Source organism: Notechis scutatus, chromosome 2 (genome assembly GCF_049901735.1).
Source record: "Notechis scutatus isolate UNSWTSFEM ecotype Mainland chromosome 2, rNotScu1.2, whole genome shotgun sequence".
NCBI classification, from domain to species: domain Eukaryota; kingdom Metazoa; phylum Chordata; class Lepidosauria; order Squamata; family Elapidae; genus Notechis; species Notechis scutatus.
The window spans coordinates 13,415,483-13,434,529 of NC_142010.1; the positions used below are offsets into that span (position 1 = coordinate 13,415,483).

Here is a 19,047-nt window from a genome sequence, read left to right on the forward strand (position 1 = left end):
TGGACAAAGCAGCTCCTTCCGGTCTCCTGCCGCTCCAATCCCCCCTTTCCTTCCTTCTGGGGGTCAGGAGGACCCCCCTTTTCCTCGCAAGGCAGCCTCGAACGGAGATCCCAGAGTAAAGTTTGGACCGTTTTTCCGCTTTTTTCCTCGGAGAACTTCGACCGGGTTGGACGAGATGACCTCTAGGGTCCTTCCCAACTCTATTAATCTGGTATCTTGCCACCATCTCAAGCCGTCTAAGAATCTATATACTTTTTTCAGATTGCTGGGGACAATAAGCTGACTTTGTAAACTGCTCAGAGAGTGGGGTAAAGCACTGTGGAGTGGTATATAAGTCTAAGTGGAATTGGTATTGCTATATACAGTAGTTTCTCCCGAGCGTGGATCCTTTTTAGGAGAAATAAGATGACCATTCTGACCAAAACTCTTTCCACATTCCATGCGTTTTATTTTATTTTATTTTATTTGAGTATATGTTTTGTTCATAAACATTTAGAATACAGTGTATTGTCAGGGCATGTCATTTACGAAAATGCAAAAGAAAAAAACAAATATCAACATACATACGTGCAACAATGATAGTGTAACAAAATAATTTTAACTCACTTCTTGTATTTTAGCTTATTTATACTTTTTATCTTAATTATTTCAAATGTTTCTAATATTTAACCCGCTTTGTATTTAATTCCTACATAACAATATTCCTTCGCCTAATTTTAATGGGAAATAACATTTCATCTATGAGCAAAGGTCTTTCCAAATTTGATACATTTATATGGCTTCTTTCCTGTGGATCATCTTATGGGAAATAAGTTTATATCTATGAGCAAAGCACTTTCCACATTCGTTGCATTTAAATGGTTTCTCTCCTGTGTGGATCTTTCTGTGCCTTTTAAGATCACTGCCACGAGTAAACGTCTTTTCACACTCCATGCATTTATATGGTTTCTCTCCTGAGTGGATCTTTTTGTGCATTTTAAGATCACTGCCACGAATAAACGTCTTTTCACACTCCATGCATTTAAATGGTTTCTCTCCTGTGTGGATCTTTTTGTGCGTTTTAAGATCACTGCCACGAATAAACGTCTTTTCACACTCCATGCATTTATATGGTCTCTCTCCTGAGTGGATCCTTTCATGGGAAATAAACTGATCTCTTCGAGCAAAGGTTTTTCCACACTCCATGCATTTAAACTGCTTCTCCCCTGTGTGGACCTTTTTGTGGCTTCTAAGGACACCGCTCCGAGCAAAGGTCTTTCCACATTCCATGCATTTAAATGGCTTCTCTCCTGTGTGGATCCTCTTATGGGAAATAAGAGAACTTCTATAAGCAAAGGTCTTTCCACACTCCATGCATTTAAGTGGTTTCTCTCCTGTGTGGATCTTTTTGTGGCTACTAAGGACACCGCTCCGAGCAAAGGTCTTTCCACATTCCATGCATTTAAATGGCTTCTCTCCTGTGTGGATCCTCTTATGGGAAATAAGAGAACTTCTATAAGCAAAGGTCTTTCCACACTCCATGCATTTAAGTGGTTTCCCTCCTGTGTGGATCTTTTTGTGGCTTCTAAGGATACTGCTCCAAGCAAAGGTCTTTCCACATTCCATGCACTTAAATGGTTTCTCTCCTGAGTGGATCCTTTCATGGGAAATAAACTGATCTCTTCGAGCAAAGGTTTTTCCGCACTCCATGCATTTAAGTGGTTTCTCTCCTGTGTGGATCTTTTTGTGCCTTTTAAAATTACTGTCCTGACCAAAGGTTTTTCCACACTCCATGCATTTATATGGTTCCTCTCCTGTGTGGAGCTTTTTATGGTCTCTTAGTCCACTGCCATGGGTAAATGTCTTTCCACACTCCATGCATTTAAATGGTTTCTCCCCTGTGTGGATCATCTTATGGGAAGTAAGTTTATATCTACGAGCAAAGGATTTTCCACACTCCATGCATTTAAATGGTTTCTCCCCTGTGTGGATCATCTTATGGGCAGTAAGATTAGGTCTATGAGCAAAGGTCTTTCCACACTCCATGCATTTAAATGGTTTCTCCCCTGTGTGGATCATCTTATGGGAAATAAGAGTACCTCTTTGAGTAAAGGTCTTTCCACACTCCATGCATTCATATGGTTTCTCCCGTGTGGAGCTTTCTGTGGCTTCTAAGTCCACTGCGACGAGAAAATGTCTTTCCACACTCCATGCATTTATATGGTTCCTCTCCTGTGTGGAGCTTTTTATGGTCTCTTAGTCCACTGCCACGGGTAAATGTCTTTCCACACTCCAAGCATTTAAACGGCTTCTCCCCTGTGTGGATCCTCTTATGGGAAATAAGTTTATATCTATGAGCAAAGGACTTTCCACACTCCATGCATTTAAATGGTTTCTCCCCTGTGTGGATCATCTTATGGGAAGTAAGTTTATATCTATGAGCAAAGGACTTTCCGCACTCCATGCATTTAAATGGTTTCTCCCCTGTGTGGATCATCTTATGGGCAGTAAGTTTAGGTCTATGAGCAAAGGACTTTCCACACTCCATGCATTTATACGGCTTGTCCCCAGTGTGGATCATCTTATGGGAAATAAGACAACGTTTTTGAGCAAAGGTCTTTCCACACTCCATGCATTTATACGGTTTCTCCCCTGTGTGGATCATCTTATGGGAAATAAGATGACATTTTTGTGCAAAAGTCTTTCCACATTCCATGCATTTATACGGTTTCTCCCCTGTATGGATCATCTTATGGGAAATAAGATGAGCTCTTTGAGCAAAGGTCTTTCCACACTCCATGCATTTAAATGGTTTCTCCCCTGTGTGGATCATCTTATGGGCAGTAAGATTATGTCTATGAGCAAAGGACTTTCCACACTCCATGCATTTAAATGGTTTCTCTCCTGAGTGGATCTTTTCGTGCCTTTTAAGATTCTTGTCGTGAGCAAAGGTCTTTCCACACTCCATGCATTTATACGGCTTCTCCCCTGTGTGGATCTTTTCGTGCCTTTTAAGATTCTTGTCGTGAGCAAAGGTCTTCCCACACTCCATGCATTTATACGGCTTCTCCCCTGTGTGGATCTTTTTGTGGCTTCTAAGTCCACTACCATGAGTAAACGTCTTTCCACACTCCATGCATTTATATGGTTTCTTCCCTGTGTGGATCATCTTATGGGAAGTAAATTTATATCTATGAGCAAAGGACTTTCCACACTCCATGCATTTAAATGGTTTCTCCCCTGTGTGGATCATCTTATGGGTAGTAAGATTATGTCTATGAGCAAAGGACTTTCCACACTCCATGCATTTAAATGGTTTCTCTCCTGAGTGGATCTTTTCATGCCTTTTAAGATTCTTGTCGTGAGCAAAGGTCTTCCCACACTCCATGCATTTATACGGCTTCTCCCCTGTGTGGATCTTTTTGTGGCTTCTAAGTCCACTACCATGAGTAAACGTCTTTCCACACTCCATGCATTTATACGGCTTCTCCCCTGTGTGGATCTTTTTGTGGCTTCTAAGTCCACTACCATGAGTAAACGTCTTTCCACACTCCATGCATTTATATGGTTTCTTCCCTGTGTGGATCATCTTATGGGAAGTAAATTTATGTCTATGAGCAAAGGACTTTCCACACTCCATGCATTTAAATGGTTTCTCTCCTGAGTGGATCTTTTTGTGTTTTTTAAGATTACTGTTCCGAGCAAAGGTCTTTCCACACTCCATGCATTTATACGGCTTCTCCCCTGTGTGGATCTTTTTGTGGCTTCTAAGTCCACTACCATGAGTAAACGTCTTTCCACACTCCATGCATTTATACGGCTTCTCCCCTGTGTGGATCTTTTTGTGGCTTCTAAGATTACTGTTCTGAGCAAAGGTCTTTCCACACTCCATGCATTTATACGGCTTCTCCCCTGTGTGGATCTTTTTGTGCTTTTTAAGATCATTGCCATGAGTAAACGTCTTTCCACACTCCATGCATTTATACGGTTTCTCCCCTGTGTGGATCTTTTTGTGGCTTCTAAGTCCACTACCATGAGTAAACGTCTTTCCACACTCCATGCATTTATACGGCTTCTCCCCTGTGTGGATCTTTTTGTGGCTTCTAAGATTACTGTTCTGAGCAAAGGTCTTTCCACACTCCATGCATTTATACGGCTTCTCCCCTGTGTGGATCTTTTTGTGCTTTTTAAGATCATTGCCATGAGTAAACGTCTTTCCACACTCCATGCATTTATACGGTTTCTCCCCTGTGTGGATCTTTTTGTGGCTTCTAAGACTACTGCTCCAAGCAAAGGTCTTTCCACACTCCATGCATTTATACATCTTCTCCCCTGTGTGGATCCTTTCATGGAAAGTAAGTTCCCTGCTTGCTCTAAAACATTTTCCACATTCCAAACATTTATAAGGCTTTTCTTTTGTGTCAATCGCTTTTTGAGATATAAGAAAGTTATTCCCAAGAGAAAGAACAAATGTCCCATTGTAATTTTGTCCGTTGTGTCTTCTTATAGCACCTTCTCCTTTGTTTTGGGTTAAATAGTGTTCATTTAATTGTACTTCAGCTTTGATTAGCTTCACACTTTTTCCAGTATATTTTTTCCTTGTTTTCTCTTGTTGTGCAATAAAGTCTTGCATCGGAGCATCACTGGAAGATGAGCTTTCCTGATTCCAATTCTTTGACTGGTTTCTCTCATGGCTTTCGAATTCCATTCGAATTCCAAACTTCTCCATTCCATCTTTAGCATTGATCCCTTGGAACAGTTCACAGGAACCTTGGTTTTCCTGCCCATTACCTTCCAAGCAAAAGGGAAATGAAAATGATAACAAGGTTAGAGAAAAAGATCAAAGTGTAGAAAGTCAAGTGAATTTCCTTCTGAATTTCTCCAAAATTCCATTACGTTGTATGTTTGCAAGCTTACAGTGGTGTGATATAGACATGATGATTTCATGAGTCATGAAAGCTTTGAAAATGTCTAGAAAACATCCCCTTTCTTATATTTATCTCTATATATGCAAATCTCACTCAGAGTCAGTTTTGAGTTAAGGAATAATCAGGGGAAACTTCTAAGGAGAAAACTTCAGTTTTATTAGGGTGGCTTAATTTCAGCAGAGACCTGTGAGAAATGAAACAATTTTGAAACAAGCTCCTTCTTCCCCGATGTACCATGGAGCAGCTGCTCCATGGCGTCTGTCTGGTGGGCAGGATCCCCGCTCGGCCTATTGCTCAATCCCAGCGATGAGACTTTGGAGATAAATCCCTTGCTGGAACATCCCATTGGCTTGTAAATGCTTTGTGCTGAAACTGGAAAGTTTGGGATGCTTCAAGAATGGCTATTTCACTGCCTCAAAGTCTCATCGGCTTGCAAGGGCTCTTTGGCCGTATCTGGTACAGGCGTCGTTTCTCAGAGAACAGAGGCAAAAGTTACTTTAATACGAGATCACATAAGATCAATAGTGCTGAGAAAGTAAGAACTGAGTCTCCTTTTCAAGGACATTGCTATGTGATAAGATAGAGGGAAGAGCATGGGAGAGTGGTATTGCAGGTGCTCTTCTGGATTTCTATCAACAGCTGGAGCTTCGCGTTGAAGCTTACGAAAAGAAAAAGTGATAAGTCTTTGGAGAAGAGAGTTATAATAAGAGCCTTGGATAACTAAACAAAGTGCAGTGTGCCCTTTTTATTTTTTTTTAAGTTGTGATACCCCTCCTTACCAGCTTTACTGTATCTTTTTTAAAAAAATCTTTATTCTTGCAATAACTATTTGGGTTTTTGGCCTGGTTGGAGGGTTTTTTTTGTGTGTGTTTTTTGGAAGTCCAATCTTCACGTTTGCTTTTTATTTTAAAGGGAAAGCCTTAAAAGCCTTCTCTCCTTTTCTCTTTCTGGCATTTTTTGTTTTTTCATCCACCTTTTTGGTTCATTTTTACGCACTTTTTTCTATTTGAGACCTTTCAATTGGATTAAGGTGCTGAAGAACCTGAAGAATTTTTCCCTTCTTTTGTTCTTTTTGAGTCTTTTTCTTTACTTAACTATTGATTGGATTAAGGTTTACAAGAACTTGAAGAAACTTTGTCTCCCCCCCTTTTTATTACTATTGGGCTTTTTTCTCTCTACCATTTTTACTTTTTACCTTAGATTATAATTGGCTACTTCACAATTGGATTAAGGTTTAGAAGAACCTGAAGATTTTGAATCGTTTAAAATGAGTAGGAAATTTACAGCTCCTGGTTCCTCAACTTCTACTTCTGCCTCCCCACCATCTGGAAGACAATGTTCAATACAGACAATGTTAAAACAAGAAAAAGAACAAGAAAAAGTGACTCTGCAGATGATTATGCAAGGAATCCAAAATATGAAAGCAAGATCAGAGACTATTGAAAAGAGAATAGAGAACATCGAACAAAGAACAGAGAATATTGAACAAAGAACAAGGACAACCGATGAAAAAGTGGAGAACACCCAACAAATGATGTTGAAGTATGACGAGAGATTCCAAAAAATTGTAGAAGAAGATAAACAAAGAGATAGGAAGATTGGAGACATTGACAACAGATTAACTGTGGTTGAACAAGATAAAAGTGTTATGCTGAGATGGGAGATGGACAGATCAGAATTTTATCTTAGATTCCAAAACATAGAGGAAGAAAAAGGACAAAACTTGGCTGCGATAATGATAGAAATATTGGCTGAAACTTTGGAAATAACTGAAGAGAAGATGATGAATGGAATAGATGAGGTATATCGAGTCTTTACAAGATATGTGATGAGAAATAGCTTACCAAGAAAAGTTCATATTAGATTTACAAAGAAAGCCATTAAAACACAAATATTTCAAGTGGCAAGAGAGAAAACGTTGAAATACAAAGGCAAGGAGATTGTGGTCTTAAAACAAATACCCAGAAGAGTGAGAGAGATGAGAAGAGAATATCGATTCCTGACTAAAATGCTACTTTAAAAAGAGGTGAATTATAGATGGCTGATCCCAGAAGGGTTAATGTTCACATGGCAAGAACAGAGACATAGAATTGACTCAATTGAGAAAGTGGAATTATTTTATATAGAATTTTTTGGAAGGAAAGAGGAAGAGGCAGAAAAGAAGATCTCACTAATTGAATTTCAAGAGGACTGTCAAATGGGAACTGAAAAAGAAGGCGCAGTAGGTGGAAAGGTCGAAGCCAAAGAACAACGTGAATCAAGATCTACGAGAGCTGCTAAACCCAACTATAAAACATAACCATGGAAGAAATTTTTTTGATTACAATTAATATAAATGGACTCAATTCAGCCGTTAAAAGAAGGAAAACTTTTCATAAATTAGAGAAATTAAAATTTGATATAATTTGTCTACAAGAAGTACATATTAAAAAGCAATATGAACAATTGTTAGTACAGCCAAAATTAGGGAAAATATTTACTTCCCTGACCCAATGTAAGAAAAGAGGAGTGGTTTTATATATTAAAGAGACCACCACAGCAAAATTGATCTATACTGATGAAGATGGAAGAGTATTAATGGTGGAAATAACGGGCAATATGAAAACATTCCTGATTGCAATCTATGCTCCGAATGACAAACAAGAAGAATTTTACAAAAAATTACATATGAAAACAATTGAACTGGACTATGCCAATATAGTTATGATGGGAGATTTCAATGGAATTGTAGACAATAAACTGGACTATACAGCAACAACAATAAAGCAAAACAGAAAGACTCTCCCAAAATCCTTTTTTAAAATGGTTGATGAATTAAATTTAAAAGATACATGGAGAGAAAGAAATGCTAAAACTAAACAATACACCTTCTATTCAAATAGACATTTATCATGGTCCAGAATAGATATGATATGGATGTCAACAGAACTAATATCTAATATTCAAGAAATAAATATTGAAACAAGAACTTGGGCAAACCACAATCCAATGACAATTAAATGGAAAGGACAAAAAAGAAGATTGAGATGGACGTTAAACAATACTATTTTAAAGGAAAAAGACTTTACACAGCAGATGGAGAAAGAATTGGCCTTTTTCTTTAGAGAAAATAAAAAAGAAGATACATCAATTCAGAATGTATGGGATACAATGAAGGCATTTGCTAAAGGCTTGATAATAGATTATACAAGGAAAAGGAATACTAGGAAAAGAAAAACCACTAAGGCTCTAGAGGATCAGCATAAAAGACTTGAAAAAGAGCTACAGAAAACGTCACAGGAAAAGGACATTAAGCTAAAAATGGATATAATTGAATACAAAATGGGTCAAATAGAGAAAGAAGAATTAGTACAGAAAATTAGAGGTGCTAAACAGAACTACTTTGAAGATGCAAACAAACCAGGTAGATGGTTAGCATATAAATTGAGAAAGGAGAAAGAATCAAGGAAAATATTGCAGTTAATAGATGATCAAGGCCAAGTTTGCCATGGCAGTAAAGAGAAGGAAATCATTCAAGATTTTTATGGGAAATTATATAAGCAAGAAAATATTGATGAGGAAAGAGTTAAGCAGTATTTACAGAATGCTAATTTACCTAAGATACTTGAAGAGACTGAAAAAATGTTAGAGAGCAATATAACTATCATGGAGTTAATTGAAGCACTTAAGAAGCAAAATAATGGAAAGGCACCAGGCCCAGGTGGACTCCCGAATTTTATAAAACATTACAAGAATTATTGAATCTTCCATTGCTAGAAGTTATGAATGAAGTTATGTTAAAGAAGATACCCAAATCATGGTCAGAAGCCTATATCACACTTATTCCAAAAGAGGAGGCTGATCCATTGCAAATTAAGAACTATAGACCTATTTCTCTACTAAATGCAGATTACAAAATTTTTGCTTCAATATTGGCAGAAAGACTTAAAAAATATTTAAATAACTTTATTCATTCTGATCAAAATTGATTTTTTACCAAAGAGACAAATTAAAGATAATATGAGAGTAATTTTGGATACCTTGGAATACTATGAGGCACATCCTGAAAAACAAATGGCTTTGATATTTTTAGATGCACAAAAGGGATTTGATAATGTGAATTGGCGATTCATGTTATTATTGTTGGAACAGATGGGGTTTGCCAGAAAACTTATTCAAGCAATAGAAGCTATATACTACAAGCAAACGGCAAAGATAATGATAGAGGGAGAACTGACAGACTCTATTAACATAAGAAAAGGAACAAGACAAGGGTGCCCACTATCACCTTTGCTATTTGTATTAACTTTGGAAGTGTTAAACAGAAATATTAGAGATGAAAGGAGTATAAAAGGAATGAAAATTAAAAAGGAAGAATTTAAACTGCAAGCCTTTGCGGATGATTTGGTTTTTATCTTAGAAGACCCTTTAGAAACAGCACCAAAATTATTGGAAAAGATAGAGGTATATTGCAAGGTGGCTGGTTTGAAAATAAACAAAGATAAGACAAAGATTTTGACAAAGAATATGTTATCAAGACAAAAGGAAGAATTGGCAGATCTCCTGAAAATTCAAGTCACAAATAAGATCAAGTATTTGGGGATACATTTGACAGCAAGATGTAGTACATTAAAAGAGAATAATTATATTAAACTTAAACAGCAGACAGCGCTAGACTTGGCGAAATGGGAAAATTTACAACTGTCACTAATAGGGAGAATCTCAACAATCAAGATGAATATATTACCCAGAATTTTATATTTGTTTCAAACAATTCCAATTAGGCTTGGAAAAGACTATTTTGAAGATTTAAATAAAATTGTCTTGATATATATATGGCAAGGTAAGAAAGCGAGAATAAAGTTAAAACTTTTGCAAGATGCTAGAATTAGAGGAGGATTTGGTTTGCCTAATTGGGAGTTTATTTATTTTATTTATTTATTTGATTTGTCAATTGTTTACAAGATAATAAGTACAAGTGTATACATAGTTGTGAATATATGAAATGGGTACATATAAGAAAAATAAAAGAATAAGAGAAACAATAGGACAGGGACGGTAGGCACGTTGGTGCGCTTATGCACGCCCCCTACAGACCTCTTACCGTGTTTCTCATATAATAAGGCCGGGTCTTACTTTTTTTTGAGCCCCGAAAAAATGGCTAGGCCATCTTTTTGGGGAGTGACTTAATTCCCCCCCCTTGCATCTTTGGGCGGGCGGGCGGCGATGGCTTGGATGTTGACTTCGGCATTGGTGGGGCACTTCGTATCGGGGTCAACGCAGGCAGCACTATATCCGGGTGTGCAACAAAAGTACTTCCTAACGGCAAGCCCCCCCCCACCATTCCCCCCATTTCGCATGTTTTAATATAGGCCTTAATTTGGGGGGAGGGGCTTAATTTCATTTCATGCCTATAAAACATGCTGGGACTTCCTATTGGGGGAGGCCATATTGTTGGAGAAACAGGGTAGGAAAGGGGTGAGGTCAATAGTAGACAGTCTAAGGTTAAAGTTTTTGGGGTTTGGGGAAGAGACTACAGAGTCGGGTAGAGTATTCCAGACATTGACCACTCTATTGCTGAAGTCGTATTTCCTGCAATCAAGTTTGGTGCGGTTTACTTTGAGTTTGTATCTGTTGTGTGCTCTTGTGTTGTTATGGTTAAAGCTGAAGTATTCATTGACAGGTAGGACATTGCAATGTATGATTTTATATACCATGCTTAAGTCGGACCGAAGACGGCGTAATTCGAGGTTTTCTAGTTTTAGAATTTCGAGTCTGGTGGCGTAAGGTATTCTATAACGGGTAGAAGAGTGGAGAACTCTTCTTGTGAAATACTTCTGGACTTTCTCAATTGTGTTAATATCACATACGTGATAAGGATTCCAGACTGATGAACTGTATTCGAGTATTGGTCTAGCAAATGTTTTGTATGCTCTGGTTAGTAGTGAGATATTACCAGAGAAAAAGCAACGTAGGATTAGGTTAACAACTCTTAATGCCTTTTGGCTATGTAGTTGCAGTGAGCTCTAGCACTTAGATCATTAGAGGTGAGTATTCCCAGGTCCTTTACAGAGCTTGGGTCATCAACAAGATCTTGACTATTCAGCTTGTATTTTATTTTCTGATTTTTTTTACCAATATGTAAGACAGAGCATTTATTTGTTGAGATTTGGAGTTGCCATATGTTAGACCATTCAGATACATAGTCTAGATCTTTTTGAAGGGTAGTAGTATTGTCTGTGGTATTGAACAGCTTTACATCATCAGCGAAGAGAACGCAATTGCTCTTGATATGATCACAAAGGTCGTTTACTTTGTTGTACTACCAAGCTACAAATGTTGTACTACCAAGCTACAAATTTGATGTGGGTCAAGGAATGGATAACATTAAGAAATACTAGATTGTTGACATTAGAAGGACATGATTTGTTGTTGGGGTGGCACGCTTTTTTATGGTACAAGGGAACTAAAATACAGGGGTATTTTAGAAGACATCATATACGGGAATCTTTGTGGTTAAATTAGGAGAAGATTAAAAGACAATGTTATTTGAAAATTCCAGTCTGGTTATCGACTATTGAAGCATTTTCCTATCCTATAATATACAAGAAGGAACAAACAGTTAGATATGGGGAAATATTGAATGAAAAGGGTGAACTTAAATCTATGCAAAAACTAGAGGAAGAAGGTATAAAGATGAATTGGTTTTCATATGCGCAAATACATTCAAGGTATGATAAAGATTTTAAAACAGAAGATTTCTATGATAAATTGACTGATCTAGATAAGATTTTGACAGGTACTGATGAAAAGGTGATTAAAAAACTGTATGGATATTTATTAGAAACTAAATTAGAAGAAGAACAAGTTAAAGAAACTATGATTGCTTGGGGGAAGAACTTTGGATATGGGATTGATTTAGAGAAATGGCAAAAACTGTGGTCTCAAAATTATAAAATGACAATGTCAACAGCTTATAAAGAAAATTTGTATAAGATCTTTTAACAGGTGGCATTTCCCCCCCGACAAGAATAGCAAGAATGTTCAAGAATAAATCCGAAAAATGTTGGAAATGTCATCAGACACCTGGCTCATATTGCCATATGTGGTGGACTTGTGCGGACGCTAGAAAATACTGGACTAAAATCCACATGTGGTTGGAAAAAAATGACAAAATATATAGATCTGAAACCAGAGATATTTTTACTGGGAATTTTACCTGATACATATAGCAAAGATTTGAAATACTTGATTGTAAATGTATTAACAGCGGCTAGGATTGTATTTGCTAAAAACTGGAAAAATGACAAATACCATCGCAGGAGGAAATCATTAAGAAAATATTGGAATGTGCTGAAATGAGTAGATTGACATTTCAAATTAGAGAAGAGGATAAACAATTTCATAAAATTTGGGACCTTTTCTATCAATGGCTAGATAATAAAATGCAGTAATGAAATATGTAGATTTTTAGAAAATAATAAATATATAAAGATGTACTTCCTTTTATTACATCTACAAAATGCTTTTAGGATAGATTTGGGAGGATAATATGAATTGTTATAAAATAAACTAAGTAAACTATGGTTATCTCGTAAAATATGAATGAATAAAACTATAGTCAAATGATTGATTAATAATGATACTAGGGTATTCAATTTTTGATTGATGCTATGAGCTATTATGCAATGTAACTGTAACTGAAGACTACGAAATGGATGCACAAAATAATTTGTAAACCAACTGGCACACTGCTTGTATACTTATGGAAGAAAGTTTAATGTTTTTATGTTCTGTTTGTTTATGTTTGTTTTTAAAAACCAATAAAACTTACCAAAAAAAAAAAAAAAAAGATCAATAGTGCAAGATCTCAGGCTACTAATCTGGTGTGATCTCGCACTGCAGTACTTTAGGCCTGTGTTCTTTTAAGAACTGAGGACTTCATGAGATCCAGGTAAAAAGTCTTTGAAAAGAAAGAGGGGACTGGGTCTCAAATACTGGAGGAGGGCTGGTCATAACTTGGAATGATCGCTAAGTGAACTGTCATAACTTGGGGATTACTTGTATCCTAGGATACTCTGAGTCACACTGCATGAGGCCTTTGTTTTTGAATTGGATTGGGAGAATGCTCTTCCATGGGCTGAGCGTGAAAGTTCTGTTCTCACACAATTTAGGGAGGTTCCAGAGGACAAATGACAACACACTCCTCTCACACGACCTCCAGAAGACACATAAAAGCACACCTCGTTCTTTTCAGCCTCCACAGAGAAGTTTAAATAGAAATGGAAAAATACAGATAAGAAATGGCAGAGAAAGAATCCAAGCAAAGAGACATTGACTCTTTCCTTCCATGGAGCACAACAAGGCCAGATCCTTTCCTTCTCCCTCCCAGGAGACAATATCTGATTATTGGTTTTTTAATAAAAAACTAACTATAATCTCTCTTCTTGAACTCTCTGGTTAGGGACTAGAAAACTCTTACCCAGAGAGACCACGTTCCTATGGTTTTCAAGCATGACTTCTGAATGCAGTGCTTTCTGGTCAGGATCCAGCTGAGACCATTCCTCCTCAGAGAAATACACAGCCACCTCATCAAAGGACACAAGACCCTCCTGGACGTGGAAAAAAGAACAGAACAGGAGGATTTGCAAGATCTGTTCATCATTGATTTAGACAAGAGGATAGAAGGGGAACTCATCAAATTTGCAGACAAGACCGAGTTGACAAGAATACCAACACTCTAGAACAGTGGCCCCCAACCTTTTTTATGCCACGGCCCAGTACCGGCATCACAAAATCATCCGCGGCCCGGTACCGGCATCAGCACGCATGACAAGGCGAGCCGAGCAACCGGCCAGCCAGCCCTCCTCCGCTTCTCCCCGCCACCTTCAACTCCTCCTTTGTACCTGTGTCGGTGGGCTTCGCGACAGCTTTGGGACGGTCGCTCGACTCGCCTTGCGATGCGTGCTGAAAGAATCCTCGTGCCTTAGTTTTGTTCGAAGCCCCCCCCTTTCAATGAAACTAAGGCGCAAGGATTCTTTCAGCACTCAAACGCCGCTTTCTACCCAGAAAAGCTCACCGGAAGCACTTTTTCATCAAAACAAGATGGTGGCGCCCAGCAAACCGGCGGCCCGGTAGAAATTGTTCCATGGACCGGTACCGGTCCGGGGACCGGTGGTTGGGGACCCCTGCTCTAGAAGATAACCTCGAGATACAGAAGGATCGACAGATTGGGCCTGAGAAATATAAGGTTCTATATTTAGAAAAGAAAAAAACAAACGCACTTGCATAGGATAGGTGATACCTGGCTACACAGTAGTCAGTGCAACAGGGATCTTGGAGTCCAGTCCTAGTGGACAACCACTGAAACATGAGTCAGCAATATGTTTCAGTTTCCCCAAAAAAACCCAACACAATGATAGGCTGCATTAAGAGGGATAGAATCAAGATGACATGAAGTGTCAGCCTTCAAGATTTTCTCCCTTTGCTTTGCATCGTTCAGCTGTCATAAGTAATGAGGAGGAGGAGGGGGGATTTGGTTTTGGGAAGTGAGCTGGAGGTGTTACAAAACAGAACTGTATTAGCTGGGGGGATAGATTCTTGCTTAGGCTTCCATATTATGCTATGCACAGCTGCAACTCTTTATCAAAATATGTCAAGGTCAACAGACAGAGGCCTCATCATCACCTGGAGATGACCACATGATGATATACACAACTTTTAATTGGATGAACCAATTGAACTATTTGGAGTGGGAACGTTGCCATTACTTTGTATATGTGATTTACGCGCCCATTTTCTCAGATTCAGAATTCTTTTGTTGCTACCACTTGATTTCCAGTAAGATACCTTTTCTCTGATTAATGGAGTCTAAGTATTTCTTTCTTGGACTTTGAATGGAGCACCTGCTGACATGAAGTGTTAGTACAGTGTTTCTCACAAAATAAGGCCGGGCCTTATTTTTTTTTGACCCCCCAAAAGACAGCTAGGCCATCTTTTCGGGGGTGACTTAATTCCCCCCCCCCCTTGCATCCTCGGGTGGGCGGGCGGCAACAGTTTGGATGTTGACCTCGGCGTTGGTGGGGCACTTTCTATTGGGAGACCTTCTGCCATCATTGCTTTCCCTTCTCCCTTGCTACCGCAGCGTTAGAGCAACGCTGCGGCGTTTCGCGCAGCCACGTGCGGCCAGTCAGGGCTCCTCCCTGCACCCGGAGCCCTGCGGAGACACTTGGCTTCAGGCGCTCCTGTCACCACCTTCCCTTTACCGCCTTCGAAGGTAAAGCCAATTATTTTAAAAACAACACCCTACTACAACAAAGCCTCCCCTGGCCGAGAGGGCAGCCCAACCCCATGTGGGGAGGCGAATCTCCCAAGGCCGCAGCGCAGGATCGGCCCATCTCGGGAGAAGTGCCCAGCTGCCATCCCTGCGTGGCGCCGGGCAGAGCGCGAAGAGCTTCACCTGGGGCGCCCAGCGCAGCTGACAGGCGGGCCTTCCTTCCCAGCAGCAGAGCTCTCACCAAGGCAGCGAATGCCTCCCCGCCGGACCGTCTGCTCATCCCACCAGGGCCGCGCCAGAGCCGTGCAGGCTGGACAGAGCCAGGAAAGCGAGCCGTGGGTGCGCGCCCGCCTGCCAAGCAAAAGAGCCGGGCCAACCTGAGCTTGGCTTCCTTCCCAAGCCCCTCCAGAGCGAACCCAAAGGTGCCACCGGGAGAGGCTGCCCGAGGCAGTGATAGCACCCACCCGTCCACGGAGGCGAGGCGATGGCAGCGCTGCTTCCCTGGCTGGTGGAGAGAGCCCGAAACCCCCCATCATTTCCACCCCTCGTCCAACCCGTCCCCGTCCCCACATCTCCAAATGCGCCGGCAGCTCCAAACACTGCAGCGGAACGGGCATCAGGCAGAGGCGCTGACTCGACGGGGCTCAGCTCGGAGGACGCGGCACAGGCCATTGCCTTGCCTCCCTGTCCATGGATGGACGGACGCTATTACTGCCTCAGGCAGCCTCTCCCAGTGGCTCCTTCGGGTTCGGGCTGGAGGGACTTGGGAAGGAAGCCAAGCTCAGGTTGGCCTGACTCTTTCACTTGGCAGGCGGGCGTGCACCTGCAGCTCGCTTTCCCAGCTCTGCCCAGCCCGCACAGCTCCGGCGTGGCCCTGGGGGGATGAGCGGAGGGCCGGCGGGGAGGCGCTTGCTGCCTTGGTGAGAGCTCTGCTGCCGGGAAGGAGGGCCCGCCTGTCAGCTGCGCTGGGCGCCCCAGGCGAAGCTCTTCACGCTCTGCCCGATGCCAGGCAGGGATGGAGGCTCGGTGCTTCTCCCGGGGTGGGCCGATCCTGCGCTGTGGCCCCAGGAGATTCGCCTCCCCATGTGGGGTTGGGCAGGGGAAGCTTTGTTGTAGTAGGGTGTAGTTTTTAAAAGAATTGGCTTTACCTTCGAAGGCAAAGGGAAGGTGGCGACAGGAGTGCTTGAAGCCAAGTGTCTCCGCAGGGCTCCGGTTGCAGGGAGGAGCCCTGGCTGGCCGCACATGGCTGCGCTAAATGCTGAGGCAACAAGGAAGAAGGGAAAGCAACGGTGGCGGAAGGTCTCCCGATATGAAGTGCCCCACCAACGCAGGTAGCACCATATCTGGACATGCAACAAAAGTACTTCCTAATGGCAAGCCCTCCCCCTGCCATTCCCACCCCCATTTCGCATGTTTAATATGGGCCTTAATTTGGGGGGAATGGCTTAATTTGATTTTATGCCAATAAAACATGGTGGGGCTTCCTATTGGTGGAGGCCGAATTGTTGGAGAAACACGGTACCGCTTGATAATGCCTTGGTAAGGCCACACTTGGAATATTACACCCAGTTTTAGTTGTCAGGTGTAAAAAAGATCTTGAGACTCTAGAAAGAGTGCAGAGAAGAGCAACAAAAATTATTAGTTGGACCAGAGGCTAAAACATAAAAAACGGTTGCTGGAATTGGGGATGTCTAGTTTCATGAAAAGAAGGACTAGGGGAGATGTTATGTCCATAGACTGACTGCAGTCCCCAGTCAGGTCCGACGTTCTGGCGGGAGCACCGATCGCTCCCATTGGTTGATGCCGTTTGACAGCTGGCTATATAAGGAGCTGTCAAACGGCATCAGCTGTTGCCGCCAGCTGATCTGCCTCGTTAGCCTAGGCAGCCACGGCAACCCTTTATTCTCTGAATAAAGCCTTTGAAAACGAACGCTCTGAGTCTGCCTCGTATCTCCGCCGCTCCACAACAGGAGACATGATAGCAGAGTTCCAAGAAGCAATGGATGGAAACTATTCAAGGAGAGAACCAACCTGCAACTAAAGAAAAATTTCTAGACAGTGAGAACAATTAATCAGTGGAATGACTTCCCTCCAGGAATTGTGGGTGCTCCAACACTGGAGGTGTTTATGAAGAAACTGGACAGCCATTTATCTGAAATGTTGTAGAGCTTCCTGTCTGAGCAGGGGGATGGACTAGAAGACCTCCAAGATCCCTATCAACTCTGTTATTCTATTCCATTGTTCCCAAAGCAAAGATGTGCACTAAATTAAATGGCTGTGGGTCACACAAGTTCTAATTTTAGGTGAGAAAATTGGCAAATCTGAAAAATTGCTTTCACTGAAGAAATATTTGGGGAAGTTTTATCAAGTTCATTGATTCTGCAAAACCTTCAGTACCTTTCAGTGAAGTAATTTCATTACCACAGAACATGGGATTCTCCTGGGGCGGCTTCGGGGGATGGGAATGGGAGGCTTGTGCTATCTTGGTTCACATCTTTCCTCTGTGGCTGCTCTCAGTCAGTGTTCACAGGAGGGGAGAGATCCAGCCCTCACCCACTGCTTTATGGGGTTCCGCAGGGCTTGGTATTCTCTCCGCTCCTGTTCAACATTTATATGAAGTCGCTGGATGAGATCATCCGTCACCATGGACTGAGGTATCACCAATATGCTGATGATACTCAGCAGTATGTCTCGGACCGTAGTGAGTTAAGGGATGCCATGTCCCCCCTCTCACAGTGCCTGGAGGTTGTTAGGGGCTAGTTGGGGAGCAACTGGTTGAAACAAAACCCTTGCAAGACCAAGTGACTCTGGGTTTGGAGTTCGTTGACTCAGGTAGAATTGTCACCTTTAGTCTTGGATGGGGTGGCACTACCCTAAACAGACTTTGTGTGTAATCTAGGGGTTTTCTTGGACTCACAACTCCTGCTCGAAGAGCAGGTGGCGGAAGTGGCCAGGAGGGCCTCTGCGCAACTTCAGGTTGTGTGCCAGTTACGTCCTTTCTGGGACCAACGGTCTTTCCTCAGTCACTCATGCCCTAGTCACTTCCTGTTTTGACGATTGCAATGCGCTCCACATGGGGCTGCCCTTAAAGAGCATCTGGAGGCGCCAGTTGGTGCAAAATGCAGCAGCCCGTATGGTTTTGTGCAGACTCTGGTTTTTAAGGGTTTTTTAAAATGGTAATGTGGCAATCTATTTCTTTATTTTTCATCAGTGTTGCACAATTGCGAGTCAAAGAATTACAAAAAAAAATTGGGTCTCTAGCAGTTCCTGCCACTGTTTATTCCTGTTTTTTAAAAACTACTTCTAACAAACTACAAGATGGAGGAGAGCCTAGCAGAACAAGATAACCAGAGAAAGCTATGCTGGCCAACAGCAACTTGAACCTGCTATTCTGCTTTCCATGTTGTGGAAGAACACAAAAATAATCCAGGCCAAATAAGGGGGGGAAACAGAAGAACAGAGCACTCTGCACACCTGCTTCATTTCCTAAAGGGAGAATAGAAATCTAATATCTTTTCCCTTTCTTACTTGATTTGGAGGTTCAACAGCTGTTTGATTGCCATCATAAGAACCAGAAATCTTCATTATTTGTTTCTCTGTAAGGAATAATTTCAAAATGCATAATTAACAAAATAGGAGGAGGTATTCCAAAGGGGAGAAGAGAGAGGGAAGGGAAGACAGATGGGTAATCGGAGGATCTTCCATTACCTCCTGAGGTGTCCTGACTTGGATCTTCCCAAGGGATCTTCCTGAAAAAAAGCTCCTGAGGGGGATTTGATGGCTTCTTTTTTCCCTCAGGATATCTGATCTGCACAGAGTAGCACTTCACATAGGAGGAAGGAAAAAAGAAGCAAAATTAACATGACATAAAGTGGATTCTTATAT

The 19,047-nt window shown here is 41.3% G+C and overlaps 3 protein-coding genes across 4 annotated transcripts in view; all 3 read right to left on the bottom strand.

Moving 5' to 3' along the window:
- LOC148131782 (uncharacterized) overlaps positions 1-2,109 on the bottom strand; it is a 39,279-nt gene extending 37,170 nt beyond the window's left edge. Inside the window, exon 1 of one of the 2 annotated variants that reach the window (XM_087953390.1) lies at positions 711-2,109. In XM_087953390.1, the coding sequence (XP_087809516.1) occupies positions 772-2,109 (1,338 nt within the window). In that variant the 3' untranslated portion in view covers positions 711-771. Of the gene's footprint in view, positions 1-692 lie in introns of both variants that reach the window. The other variant, XM_087953391.1, reaches the window with a different exon arrangement.
- The window catches only part of LOC113430880 (H-2 class II histocompatibility antigen, E-S beta chain-like), a 343,220-nt gene that overhangs the window by 116,329 nt on the left and 207,844 nt on the right, over positions 1-19,047 (bottom strand). The gene's annotated exons all lie outside the window — the stretch shown is intronic.
- LOC113428989 (uncharacterized) overlaps positions 2,114-19,047 on the bottom strand; it is a 288,768-nt gene continuing 271,834 nt past the window's right edge. The window contains exons 3-6 of the mRNA XM_087953566.1: positions 18,871-18,985; positions 18,691-18,758; positions 13,363-13,498; positions 2,114-4,770 (exon numbers count right to left, since the gene is read on the bottom strand). Coding sequence (XP_087809692.1) covers positions 2,114-4,770; positions 13,363-13,498; positions 18,691-18,758; positions 18,871-18,985 — 2,976 coding nt within the window. The remainder of the gene's footprint in view (positions 4,771-13,362; positions 13,499-18,690; positions 18,759-18,870; positions 18,986-19,047) is intronic.